We start from the raw sequence: 15,487 nt of genomic DNA, 5'->3' as shown, positions 1-15,487 counted from the left end.
TTCTCATTCAGTCTCAGTTACTATGAATCATGTTCTTTACTATTCTCCGTTGTCAGTGGAAAAACATGTTTCAACTGGGTTCATATGATGATTGGGGTTCTGTGCAGTTTTTTGGCATGAACCTAAGGATAATTATACAATGCTATTCGGATTTAAGTATCGAAGATATATTCTATTCATCCAGTTCTTTGATAGGAGCCTAATAGTAATTAACTATTACATTGGACAATGAAGGAAACAACTAACAGCATTTAATATTTGAAAACAAGGAAAATCGTTGGTTGTCTAGAATGCAGTACTTTCTCCTATTGTCGTGAGCTTTTTAGAAGGTTTGTTTCCATTAATTTGTTAAATTTCATTTTGTTCAATCTACTCTTTAGTCTAACCATAAACCGCACCTACCAAAAACAAAAGGAGTATTAGCTTGTTGCACACTACATTCTCCTCTTCTTGAATGGTTGGTATTCAATTTCCATTGGATACTTTGGACCTACCGTTTTTATTTGCAAAATTTAACCAGTGGTAGACTTTTGAAGCCGTGTAAATAATTATATTTTTTTGTTATCAAATGAGAAATTTAATGGGGGTATCTAATGTAATTTTAAGCATGCAGAATAGCCACATAAGTAATTTGCATAACTGATCATGTGACAGGCTGGGAAAATAATAGTGGCATGTTAAAATTTGTTGCTAGAGTGGCAAGAAAAAAAAGGTTTTCAACTGAACCTTAGAATGAGTACAAGTTTTGTCGCTTTTTTATTTTTATTTTTTACTATGCTAGAGGTACAATATATAAGGATTTTATTAATAATTAATTTTTATTAAGAAATCTAATTAATCACATTTAATAAAGTCTTTTTTAATTATATTTATTTTTATCTACAAGATTTGAATTTAAAACTTTATATAATAAATTCAAATTCAATATCCCTCAAACTTTGTTTACAACATTTTATTCTTTCTTTCTCTAACAAAATTTATTTTCCCATCAAACATTGGTAACCTTCAACCAATGAGACAAAGGTTTCGTGGTTGTAGTTTTGCTTGGGTTCCACGTGAAGCTTTACACATGTAATGCACGAATACTAACTTAATACAGAAACCAAACCACCATTCACTTAGACCAATGTACAAGCCTTGTAACCACATCTCAGAATGAGCTTCTTCACCCTCTCCTCTTCTCAATTTGTTGAATACTTTAGTTGTTACAAACAGTACTTGGCAAAGATACTGAGAACTGAGAACAGACTTCGCACTCAACATGCAAAAGTAAGAGACAAGCTTTCATATAAGAGAATCAAGTGAAACTGAATACGGCTAAAACAACAACATACCTAAGTAGATTGGAATAACAAGTATGGTTGGTTTTGATAAACTTTTTAACAAATGCTTATAAGAAAAGAAAGTAAGAAACTAAAATGAATTAAATTTTTTCGGGCTCCAAAAAACTGAAGTAAGTAAGTTGATTTTAACTTATAAAAAATTATTTTAATTTTACCTTCTTATTTTCTTATATAAAAGTTCATTTAAACAAGACATAAGAAAATGATTAAGAAAAAAGTGATCATACTAAAATTTTAATATAATTTCATTTAAAAGTATTAGCGTTAAAAACTGATTTGGAAGAATTAATTTTGTCTAAATAATAAAATACAAGCACTTTTAAAACGCGTTCGTAAATGTTTTAAAATAATTTATGGAAATTACATGTATAACTAGTCATTTTAGGGATGAATATGCTATTGCATGTTAGGCTGTCTTACATCACTATTGGTCAAAAAAAAAAAATTGATATCACTATAGGGATATATATTAAGTATTTTGGCGATTATATATATATATGGTAAACACAAAGCATAAGCCCAAAAAAGATAAAAAGAAAAACATACAAGAAGTTCAGGTCTAGCTTTGCCATAGTTGGGATGTCACAAATATTTACCATCCAATTTTATCCAATTCATTTTGTTGAGTCTTAAATTTAGTTAGGGTATAATTTAACTTCTCAAAATCAATTTTTAATATAAAAATTACTTTTCAAATGAGTGTCATACTAATATGATATTACTAATATTTTAAAGGAGTGTCATACTAATATGATATTATTATCAAATGTGCATAACACTTAAGATAGTTACTTAATATTTTAACAAACAGATAAATAGATAAAAAAAAATTACATAATATGGACTAAAAACAATATTTCCAAATTTTAGAACATGAAAAAGATGAAATAAATTTTTAGGGGCCAAAATCAACTTACTCATTTTGTAGGAACTAAAATCATATTTAATTTAGTTGATAAATATTTAAGATTTATTTTTTTTTAAATCATAGTCAAATCAATAATAATTAAATGATATTATTTTTAAAAAATTTGGTACACATATTATTTAAATTTAAATTTTATTATAATATATTAAATACTCTTTAATAAAAATACCATAATATTTGTAACTTATGATATTAAAAGTCAAACTTCACTAATAAAAGTCATAAATATTGTTTTAGGTGAAGATTTTATCATTTTAGATAAATTTTATTAACCCAATGTTTGATGAGAAAGGTTAAAAAAAATATTAAATAAAAAAATATTGAATCAATTTGTCCAGATTGGCACCAATTTTACCCAATTTACGTAGTTCTGAATCACTTTAACATCACTTTTTTTACAAAAGGAGTTTTTAGTTAAGCAGCTAGGTGTCAAAGTTTTATGTGGGACTGGTTTGACTAGCCAATCCAATTTTGACAACACGGATTTAAGATGTGTTTGGTTACACTGTAAAACCGTGATTGGAGCGGAAAAAGAAAAAAAACTTATTTTACATGAAAACTCCATTGCAAGTAATTATAGCTCTTCTTTCACCACGGTTTTGAAGTTGATTATCTTCAACTTGTCGTTCACCCAAACATACTCTTAAACAACAGAAGAAAACCATCTCTATAATTGTGTTAGTTAAAAACTAACACAATTCAAAACACATTCAACCTCATCCGTGAATGTAGTATCATTAAACTGAAATGAAAAACCAAACATACTCTATTTATTAACACCTTTTACAAGATCGAAGATCATCCAAAACAAAACTAAAAATAAGATTAAACAACTTCATCAAAGATCATTGATGCAATTAAGAAAATTATACCAATCATCTTTAAATACATAATTAACTGCACTAATTATTTCTACGAGGTTGTCTAACCTCATTTTTACTTGGAATAAATTAAACTATCCTGATACTATAAGCCATATAAATCAAAGAAGAAAAGTTACATAGTTACAACATTTACTTAATTTGCAAATCCTTCTTTTTTTGCCTTTATGTCTTATGTATATTCCTCCACTCGAACCCAACAGCCAAATCAGCATTTCCTTTCTATGTTGCAAGTCCCATGAAAATTATCAACATTCCCTTTCAGGTCTCTATCGCATCCATGAGGTGTAGTATAACATCAAACAACAACATACAAGTATTTTTTTTCAATATTAAATAAGCTCTACTTAGATTATGCTACAGTTTCTTACAAAAAAGAAAATCATGACTTTTTCTTTGTTTAAAAATTAACAAAAATAAGACTTAATTATAATTTTAATCCTTTAAAATAAGCAAATTTTGATTTTAGTTTAAAACATTTTCTTTATTTTTCATCTTTCTAAAATTTATAAACCTTATTTTTTATTCTTGTAAAATGAACAAAAATTAATTTTAGTTTCTATAAAATATAGTTTTTTTTTTAATTTTCTTTTCTCGAAAAATTCTCTAAAACTTAAAGTCATTATTTTTAATCTCTATTAATTATTTCAAAGTATTTAATAACATTCATTTTAAAAATTTATAAAAATAAAAATAATAGTGTTATACATTAACAATTGTAAATATTACTTAAAATGATTACTTAATCTTCTAATAAATACAAATAGTTAAAGCGTTCACACAATAGACAACAAAAAAAAAATACTTCACTATTTTAGAAAAATAAGGAAAAAAAAACAAAGATATTAAAAGGACTAAAAAGTTATTTAAGCGAAAATAATATAAGAAACTCCGTCTATGTTTTGTATATCTTGGATTCAATCTATATCGAGTCAAATTGTTTAAACTAAAAAAATGATTATAATAAAGTGTTCTTTAAACAAATAATTTCTTAAGAACCAGCTAAAAGTTATTTCTTTTAAAAAATAGAAAATACTTATTTTTAAAATAAACAGTTTAAACTAACAACAAAAGTATACAAAAACTGCTTATTTTATAATATAAAAAAGCTTTTCTTTTAAAAACAAATAAAGAAAGTGGCCGGCACATTAATTTTACAACAAAAATTCTGTAATTTATGATACAAAACAACAAAGTCCCTAATATTCTAAATTCTTAATGTATACGTACTCTCAGGGAATTACACCAAATTCACCACATAGAAACAAATAGCTGATGAAAATACAGTTAAATGTACTATCATATTAACATTGAATGTGTTGTATTCATGATACTTAAACCGTACAAGCAAAATCTAACATAATGTCTCAATCAAAAAAATCTAACACGATGAGGAGGGCAAAATTGTGAATTTATAATACAAAACCGCAAAGTCCCTTGTATTCAAAATTCTTATCGTATGCTCCCAATGACCCAATGTACTACATCAAATTAACCACACAGAAACAAATGACAGTTCAAAGCACATTTAAATGTACTGCACTACCCTGCCGGATTATCGTTAGTTAAAATATAAACCAATGAACGTATTGTACTCGTGGTACTTAAAACCGTATAAACAAAATCATACGTAACGAGGAAAAATTGACCAGTCCTCCATTGAATAATAGACATATGATTGTTAGAGTTAGAATGATCAATAGGCAAAACAGCAAAAAGAGATAAAGAAGCATGCATGATCAACACTTTTACAATGTCTATTAACAGTTACCAAACTAGTGAAGCACCACCTGAAACAGTTATTAAAGAAGGGACCAAAATGGCTGGTGAATTCATGAGCTAGACATAATCACATTCACACCAAAAAGCTAGGATAAACAAGATGGGATAGTACAAGATAGACGAACAAAAAAATCCATAGGCAAAAAATTGAGTGCCACTATCTACTTATCATCACGAGATTGCAAATTGAAGCACATACACTTATCTTTCATGACTTCACCCTCACTTCCATACTCTTTAAATCTGTACTCTTCCTGCTTAAATGAAGAAGGCACCTTTCCTTCACTGTAACATTGGTTACACAAACTAAAATGAGATTTTGTCTCCTTAAACCGAGAACCAATAACCGGGTAGCGGCAAACTGAGCATATAGTGCTGCCATGCCGGTTTCTATCACCTGTTTCAAGCTTCAATAGTGTAGGCATGATACCAAAACCCCAATCTGGATCATCAAACATAACTAGAAACTCGGAGAAAGACACCATTGAAGTGTCCGAATCTCCACGTACCTCCATTAATTCACTAACACCTTGGCTAGGAAGATAGACGGCCCTTAACAACTTGATGTATATGGTGGCATCAACTTTCTTAATATTAGCACCATCTTCATTCATGGGACGCCACAAGAGTGCATCAAAGGCAATCCTTTTCCGTCTATCCGGAGGACCACCACAAATAGGAGCAAGTATAGCATAAAACATCCCCAGATCCAGCCTGCCTGAACCATTCTCATCCAAAACAGAAAGAATCCTCTCATTTATGGCTTTTACAGCTCCTTGAAAAGTTTCTGGCTTCAGAAAACTGAGTAATCTGTGAAGAATTTGTTCCAAATTCGGCTTCCGGATGGACTTTTCAGGAACTCCGCTGCCAGAATAGGACACTGGCACATCATGTTCACTCATCTCCTTCTTCAAAAGCTCCACGCTGCACCGACTCAACCTAGTGACCCTCTGAAGCGCTCTGATTTGCAGGGCAGTGGCAAGCTCCTGCCTCCCTGTAGTCCTCTCTCCAACTGCCTTAAACTTTGATGGTTCAATTATGACAAACGATGCCTCCCCAGAAACACCCCCATTGCTAGCTTTGTTCTTCTTTTTCTGCAGCTGCTTCAAATGCGATATTGCATCATGCAACTCAACCCTGTTCGTCATTTTCAAAGCCTCCTTCAAGGCTCTCTTGGCCTCTTCAGTCTCCCCAGCTCCCAGCAGCGACACCGCCTTGTTCAGCTGCGCTCGCCAATGGTTCGGCCACACAGCCAAAACCCTAGTATACATCTCAGAAGCCCTCTGAAACCTACCAAGGTCCATATACAGCCCACCTAAATTATAAAGCGCATCCACATGACCAGGCTTCAAATCAATGGCCTTCTGAAACACCTCAATCGCCCTCTCGTCCTCGCCCATGGCATGTAAAGCCGATGCCAAATCACAATGCGCATCAGCATAATCCGGCTTCATGAAAATCGCCTCCTCCAAGGCCTTCACCGCCGCCCTATACTCCCCCACGCCAAAAAGCGCACTACCTAAGAGCTTCAAGGCTCTAAAATGAGTGGGGCAAAGAATGGCCGCCTCTCTATAATACTCACAGGCACTCAAAACCATACCCTCACCCTCGAGGGCAATGCCGAGGTTGACATAAATCTGGGGGAGCAAGTAAGACCATTGGTTGCCACCAGCCTCAGCAGCCTCAAGAGCTAACAAGAACTCCTCCTTGGCATCCTTGAACCGGCCAAGAACATACAAACAATTGCCAGCTCTAAAATGGGGCCTCACATCCACAGGCTGCAACTCACAAGCCCTCTTGAAACTAACCAAAGCCTCCTTAAACAATTGATGCTCATACAAAACCCTTCCAATTGCCATGTGCCCATCAAATGCCTCTTCCCTAGACCTAGCACCATCAGCTCTACCTCTCAACCCTCCCAATTCCTTCAAAAACACAGCATAATCATGCCCTGACTCCTCCCAAAACACTCTCTTCTCCGAAATCTCCGAGGAAGGGCCCAATTCGCGGGACCAACCGGCGTCGGAGTAGGCGTCAAAGTTCTCATTCTTCAATTTGCCACCTTCCTTGGACTGCTTCATCTTCAGCCTCTTCACAAGAAGCTCCAAATCATCCACAATTTTCCACGTGTCGTCGAAAACGATGCCGTGGTTGGGCGACACGGCCCAGGCGGCGGTCCGCTGCTTCTTCTGCGTCTCCACCGCCATCCGCTCGTCGACAATCGACGAGGAGGAAGCCTCCGACGCCGCCAGCGGCTCCTTCGCGGCGTCGGCGACCAGGTCGAGGCCAAGGGCGTCGAAATCGCGGTCCACGTCGCCGGCGCCGTCGTCGTAGGTGCGCAACAGACCCTCGTACGTGAGACCCTTGTCGCCGTCGATGAATTCGCCGTAGGTTCGGAACACCTCGTCGAGGATCGCGCTGATTTGTTCGTCGCTGAATTTGACCCTAGGGTTCACAGCACCCACCAACAACGCCATTTCCAAGCGGTTCAGACCCCCATCACGGTTAGCGTCGAACTGGTTGAAAATTCGACGAACCTTCTCCGATCTGGTGCCCCTCGTCGCCATTTCGGAGCTCAAAATCGAAACTTGGTGGTGGAAACGATGGTGGGTCGGTGCCGGTGAGGATGTGTCTGGGTAAAGAGAAAAATATTATTAAAATAAAATACACCTAATTTTTTAATAAGGATTTGAAATTGGAACCCCAATGAGTTGATTTGGGGTTGGAGTCAGAAGGGGTTACTTGTGGTTGATGATAATGATGATAGGTGGTTGTGTTGTGGGGTTGGGGTTACTACTGAGAGGGACCATTTTTTAAAGGGGCATGGATTTTGAAATTGGAACCCTAATTTTGTGTTTGGAATCTTTTGTCGAGATTTGGGGTTGGAGTTTTGGTGATGATGATGATGATGGGTGGGGGTGTGTGGGTGGGAGCTAAAGGGGATGATGGGACCAATTCCAAAGGCTATGATTTTTTTAGGGTTTGAAATTGAAAACCCTAAATTGCTTTTGAAATCATTAGGAATTGATTTCTGATTTAGTTTGTACCATGAGCTGGTTATCGTTATTTTCGTTCTTGTTAAGGTGATTTGTCAAGCTCGGCTCAGCTGTAAAGGGAATTGAGGAAGAAACAGCACACTCTCTTTCTCAATCAATTTTAATTTCCTTTTTCTCTTTTAGTTTATGTGATTATACTGCTGGATATTTGATCCAGTGGGGCTTAATTAGTTATTTTGGGTTAACTAATGATAGTTATGGGTAGGTAATAATATACATCTGTCATGCAAGCTTTTGTATGCAAATAACATGATAAAGCTATAAATATTTTATTTTATCCCATCATTGCATTATTTCAATATAATAGCTATTCCATCATTCAATATAATAGCTTTCTACAGGAAAATACATAGGTAATAGCCTTATTTTTCTTTGCATGCAAAAAAGAAAAATAGTTATTCAAATACAAAATACTTAGTGTGTACTTTAAAGTAGTTTATTTTATACTTGAATAAAAAATTATATGCACATTTAAAAATGTTTACATTCCTCTCATTTTGTTATTTTTTATGACAAATTATTCAAGACAAATAAACAGAAAAAAAAAGGGGGAAAGAGAAGAAAATAGATCATAAAAATAATTTTTATTAAAAGAGAGAATGCATAGAGGCGATAGAGTGAGAGAATGTTGAGGCTGAATTAAAAGTTAATACATCATACCCTTACATTATAGTGATCATCATCTAAGATAAAAGGAGAAAGTGGGAAATTATCTCCATGAGAGGAATTGCAAGTGTTTCTGTGCAAGTGCACACTTCACAATCATGTCAGGTGTAGAATCATGGGACTAGATGTGAAAGTTTTGAAAAACAAATCTTGTTATTTGTTCTCATGGTGTTGGATGGGATAAATGTCTTGTCAAGTATGTGTAGGAGTATAAAGGTATCATAAGATAAACAATTGTTCTTACAAATCAATATAAGAATTTTTAACATATTTTGTCATCACTCACACTTTTTTGGAAATTAACTTTCCAATGTTACCATCTTAATTTTCTCCAAGTCAAATAAGCTTAACTATGAAGTTCTTAAGTAATGAGCTACTAAAAAGTAGTTTCATTTTGTTGATATGTGTAGTACTAATTAATTTCTTTTAAGTCTTCCTTAACTATATAGTCTCAGACTAGCACGACTCTAAATCTCTCTCATTTTTTGTGTGTTAAAGATGTTACAAGTCAACCAATTTTTGCTTGATTCATCCTCATACCACATTGTACTAGAGAGAAGATCTGATTTGATACAATTTGTAACACCTTTAGAATTGACGTTACAACGATTACATATCGTGACACTTTACTCAATGACACTTTTTATCGTGGTTTTTCCTCTCTCTGGCACACTTTATGAGAAACTTCCCAAAAGGTCACATGTTCCTAAATTACTCCAAGTCAAGTACACTTAACATATGTGGGGTTATTAAGTGATGAACTACCTACAATTAGATGCATTTTGTTGATATATGTAATATTACTTAATGATGCATTTTGTTGATATATGTAATATTACTTAATTCATTTTAAGTCATCTTCAATTGTATGGTCTCACACTTGTACAACATCTGAGTTTCTCTCATTCCAATGTGTTTAGGATGTAATAGATAAGAATTATTCGTTTGAATTAATTATTGTGTAAGTTAAGCTTTGACTCCAAATGGATTATATGTGTTTGAATGTGAATAAAGTGTGTCAAGTTAAATGTGGTCATCAATGGAGAGGAAGTTGGCCCAATTATTCCCATAAAGGGTATTCATTAGGGAGGCCCATTATCTCCATGTCTCTTCATTATATGGATGGGGCCTCTTTTGTCTTTTGAAGAAAAATGAAGTAAGGAGAGATATTCATGGTATCAAAATATGTAGAAGGTATCCACAATATTTTTAATGGAAAGTAGGTAATGATTCATGCCTCATGTTTTCTACATGTTCTTTAACTGAATTTTCAATTTACTAATCTTTGTTTGTGTCTATGATCTAAGTTATACCTAGAGTTTATTCCCAATTTGGTACGTGAATTCACATCTAACCATTCTGGTGTGAATATTTGAAGACATTAGGCAAAGAGCCATGTAACCACACATTGATCTTGTTGCTCCTAAGATTCATCTGCTTCATTCATTTTCCCCAATTATTCATCTTCATCATTCAAGAACTTGTGTGGCACCCCCTTCCTCCCTCCACCATGCGAATTTTCTTCTAAGATAAACTTTTGTAGCTTACGAGCTTTGATTATACCCATGGCTTACATTTTCCATGTCAAAAAATTATCCTCATCCAACTTTACTAATATTGGAATCATTGATTTAAAATAAGAAATGAAAAATTGTACAAGTGTGTCCATGATTATATCTTAACTCTAATACTATAAAGGTACTAAAGTATCAAGATTAGAAGAAAACCTTCAAAGAGAAAAGTAAATAACAAATTTTATATCAAATGAAATGTTATCTTAAGATATAATACAATACACATATATATAAGAAGGGTTCAAACGATAATAGTGTAACTTTTATCAATTATTACATCATTCAATAACTTTTAATTAAATGTTAATTTTTTAAAAACTTGTCATTAGAATGAAAGTTCTTTATTCTAAAATCATATATACAAAAGTTTATATTAATTCAAGATAATTTGATATCTCATTCTTATAGAGCAAAATTGATATAATATATACATTTCAAAATATACTAAAATATCAACACTTTAATTACCTTTAAGTTGTTCTATTTTAATAATATACATATAATGTGACATGAAATTATAATTCAACGATTGGATCGATAAAATTAACATTTAATTTAAAGTTATTAAACGTTATAATAGTTAATAAAAATTACACCAATATCATTTACACAAAAAAAAAAAAAATTGATAACTACCTCAATTGAATAACTATTATCCCCTTTAACACTCTCACTCTTTCATGTACAAGCTTTGAATTTGTTTCCTTTGAATTATTTTTGTGTTATTAAATTGTTGTTAGTTCTCGTTTATTGTTTGCTTTACACGACTACTATAGTCACAATGTAAATGTTCATTGTTTGCCTATTGTTTTCTCAATACTCAAAACACAATAATCGAACATAATGCCTAGAACCAATGAAAATGTTCATCATTAAGCAACTTAACACAATCAGCTATTCCCTCAATAGAACAAGTCAAGAATGTTCTAGTTTTTTTTTTCTTCATTTGGAAAAAAGACAAAACAACTAAAACAAAAACTAATATCGAACATGAGTAACACCTATGGTGTAAACAAGCAAATGAGAAACAAGCTGTGGAGGACAAGTTTCCCATAAACTAATAGACTGTTGTTGTGATGATGATGAGCTTTGTTTGGCTGACCAATCTAAAAACCAAGTGAAGAAATCAACCTTGTTAGAAGTGTCTATTTAGTTTACAAGTAAAATCAATCAATTTAATACACCATATCACGTATTCACTCCTATTATTTATTATCTATAAACCCACAAATCAAATTCTTTTGAGTTTTTTATGCTAAAGAAATTCTTTTGAGTTTAACATATCAACTCGTGTAAATCTACAATTAAATGATTCGGAATTTTTTTGTCCAAATTAGCACTCACCACAGGTAATGAAGACTTGCCCATGGATCGTGGCTCGTATTCATATAGAATCCTAGCCCAATTCTTTTTGGGCTGTGGATTAAATAAATTGGTATACCAATTAATTCACTTTTTTTCAAAAGAAAAATTATATCCACAATTCCACATTATTAACCTAATAACATGTAATAATATTTCTATAAATTCATCGTTCTCCTATCATTTTATATAACTATAGTATTTTAGCTAGATTAACGTTTAGACAAAATATTTATTATATGTAACTAAAGTTTATAATAAATTATATATAAAATAATATTATATGTAAATATATAAATCATATTTAAAATTTATATAAATAGATATTTTTAAACACATAAATTATATTTTAAATATTTTTATAAATAGTTTATATTGTAACATAATATTATTTATTTATTGATAATTTATTTTAAAAATATTAAATTTATTTCATAAATAATTATGGTAAATAAAAATTAAATTAGATAAGATGTTAAAAACAATTCTAAAAAGTAAAATTCTTCTCATTAAAGAAAAGTCTTTATAAATATTATTATGTAAAATAGTAATTTATATTTAATATATAAGAATTGATTATAATATTTCTACATTAACATATTATGTATTGTATCAATTTTTATACTTATTTATAATAGTAAAATTTATTATCTTCTAAGTTTAATATTTTTGTTTATTGTTTCTCTAAATACATGAAAATTAATCCAAACAAATACAGGACCAAATCATAATAAATAAATAAATAAATAATATCCTAGCTCACTGCGGCTACCAGTTTTTAAATTGAGCCGAGTTTAAATTATGACATAGCCTAAATGTTAAAAACTCAACTCATATCCTTTTGACAATCCTTCCATATGGATTGCTACATATGAATTTAGGCTGCAATTGACTTAACTTTTTTAGCTCTTTTTTCAGAAAAATAAAAAAAGTTCACCGGACCCAAATAATTTCTATAATAACATTGTTTTCTTAACTCTTCATTAATTTTTTCTTTGTTTTTAATTTCTAGAGCTTATTTTTTTAAATTCTGTTTTACCAAATTTATCCTTTTAAAGAATAGACAAGCCCAAACCCAAAACTTTGATGTAGAGATCATGTAATCAAATGGGTATTATATTTAACACATTTTCTAACATATTCTTCTTAATACACTCACTTTCATGAGTTAGAATTTATTAAAAAACTATAAAATTAAGAGAGAGTCATTAAATAAGATGTAGGACTCACAAATTCATAAGAAAATTATTTAAAGTTAGTTAATTTCTTACACATAAATTTTATCACATAATTTTTGATATGACATATCAATCAGATCTCAAACTTATAACCAGAATCTATACCTTATTTAACATAACTCTCTTTTTACATGTAAAATTTACGCAAGTCCTAGAAGTAACTTCTAATTGGTGATAAAAATCATTATCTATAAAATATAATTATAATACTAATTTTTTTCGTAACAATTGTAAAGAAATAAAAATTACATCCCCAAATCCCTTCACACTTATTGGTTAAAATAATTAAACCAATAATAAAACTTTTCTCTATTTCAAAGAATCTTAATCACATTTCTGAACCAGAAATTTCTCTCTCTTCAATACAATTATCAGCGTTCTCTCTCCCTCTCTCTCTTCTATCCAGTACACTATTCCAACCAATAGATTTTGCTTCCTTCATGAATTCTGTAGAGGTTACCTTCGTTGAATAAACTCAACGAAATACGTAACTTTTTACTTTTTTCACCAGAGATCACACAGTACAGTCGTAATTCGTTGAGTTTGTCTTTAAATGAAGTTACCATTCTTTAAAATTCTTTAAGTTGAAAATCTTAAAAAAAAGATTAGTAAATACTTGATTTAAATTAAAAAATAATTTTTCCTTTTAAATGTGATATTATTTTTTTTAATACTCTTTTTTATATGTTATTCATCTATAATTTTTATTTTCTTTTATTTAGTAAATACTTGGTTGAAATCCATAAAAAATAAAGAAATTGGGTTGCAGGGGAAAAGAAAGCTATCACGAAAAAGGAAAAAAAAGTGCGAAGAAAAAGAAGTTGAGGAGGAGGCTGCGCGACAGCGTAAGAGGCAAGGAAGTACTAACGGATTTGGGAAGACAGCGGCAGCAACGGAAACAGCGCGCGATCCAGATCCGGCTCCGAGCGTTTCGAGTTCTTCGTCAGGCGCAGCATCGTTCAGTCCGGGGCGACATTTTGTAGGTGGCGGCAGCTGCTGTCGCAGCAGTCGAAGCTGAAGTTAATTACGATCAATAACTATTATAATTAATTTATTGTTAAGATAGGAAATACAATAGTTTAAAATCTCAAAAAAAAAACCATTTCCTACTTTTGATTTTTTGTCGTCTGGTAAATTCTGTATTTCAGAGAGGGATTGACATTTAAAATCTCAAATTATTGATTGATAAACGATCGAATTTAAGAATAAGTTCAAAAAAAGAAGAAATTTATTTTTTCGTTATTTTTTCAGATAAGTATATATTTTATAAAATTTTGTTAATACGTTACTAATTACTATAATTAACTCGTCGTGAAGATGGAAATTATACTACATTTAGTATTGTTAAATATGATAGTATTTGAAAATGTATATCCTATTTTTTTAACAAAAAAAATTACTTTTTAATTGTTATTATCAATAGATATTGTAATTAACTTGTTATTAAGATAAAATTACAATAGTTTAAACTCCCAAATTATTAATCAGTAAACAATTAAATTTATAAATTCGTTCAAAAAAAAAATTATTTTTTATATTTTTTTATTTCGGAAAAAGTAATTTTATTAGTTTTAATTTCCTATTTTTTATAAAAAATCATTTTTTATTTATAACATTTTAATATATTAAAACATATTAATTAATTTTCTTAATAAAAAAATATTCGTTGCATCTCACAATAGAAGAGGACGTATATTAACCGAAAGTTTTTGAGAAAATAAAATAAAAATCCAAGCAAGGACCTCATAGGTGGCGTTTTTTTGGGAAAATAAATTTTTCTGAAAAGTTATAAAAAAAATGAATTTTATTTTATAACTACGGTTAAAATAATTTTTTTATTAAAATGTAGTAAGAATAGCAGTAAACCTAACGCTGTTTTCCATTTTTCTACCTATTCTTTTTTTTAGTCAGGGAAGTTTAATTTACGTATATCTTATACTTACGATGGTAAATTACGAAATCTTGTACCCATCAACGTAGAAACTTCTCTACTACATCCTATATTAAGTACCGACCAGTTGGTACAAACTCTCTCCCCTGTACTAAGAATGGCACAGTTGGTACAACGTTAGTCGCCTACTTACTTACTACTGAATAGGGATACCCGAATGAAAAACATCTATTTCAAACATAGTGTTTAAATGATTATTATAAGCACCTTCTCTTATTAAAGAAAAAAGACTTAATGTATACGATCTTTCTAATTAAAATTAAAACTCTTTATTTTTATCTGAATAAAATAAATTTCATGATTTTTGATAAATTAGGAACAAACAACTAGTTTGCATATTTTAAAATCAGTTACTTCATATCTCAATCGGTTACCACTATTTTTAGGTTGAACTCTGCTTTATTCAATTTACATATTTACCTTGATACCTTCCCAAAAGACTGTCTTCATGGTGTACATAAATGTGTCTCTGTTATGATTTTCCTTTTTTCATCTCTTCATGATGTACGATTGTTCGTTTGAAATCATCAATATTTCAAACAGAATTTTGTATTTAATTAAATTACAAATATTTAAATTAAAAGTAGACACATTTTAAAATAATCGCCTTCAGTACGATTTTTTTCAGCGTTACAAACTTTAGAAAAATCGTTAATTTGAAAGTGTGTGTCTCTCTCTCTCTCTCTCTCTCTCTCTCTCTCAATCT

The 15,487-nt window shown here is 30.9% G+C and overlaps 1 protein-coding gene across 1 annotated transcript; it reads right to left on the bottom strand.

The window, feature by feature from the left end:
• Positions 1-4,870: 4,870 nt before the first annotated feature.
• LOC109808183 (putative TPR repeat-containing protein At1g05150) lies at positions 4,871-8,060 on the bottom strand. Its single transcript, XM_020371070.3, has one exon. The coding sequence runs from the start codon at positions 7,499-7,501 to the stop codon at positions 5,096-5,098; it is 2,406 nt and encodes an 801-aa protein (XP_020226659.1). The 5' UTR covers positions 7,502-8,060; the 3' UTR covers positions 4,871-5,095.
• Between the last annotated feature and the right edge of the window lie 7,427 nt (positions 8,061-15,487).

Source organism: Cajanus cajan, chromosome 7 (genome assembly GCF_000230855.2).
Source record: "Cajanus cajan strain Asha chromosome 7, NIPB_CcT2T_4, whole genome shotgun sequence".
NCBI lineage: Eukaryota > Viridiplantae > Streptophyta > Magnoliopsida > Fabales > Fabaceae > Cajanus > Cajanus cajan.
This window is presented reverse-complemented; position numbering and strand designations above follow the sequence as displayed.

What these genes read in the sequence shown, in the direction of transcription:
- LOC109808183 (XM_020371070.3), bottom strand. Translation starts at nt 7,501, where the DNA reads ATGGCGACGAGGGGCACCAGATCGGAGAAGGTTCGTCGAATTTTCAAC.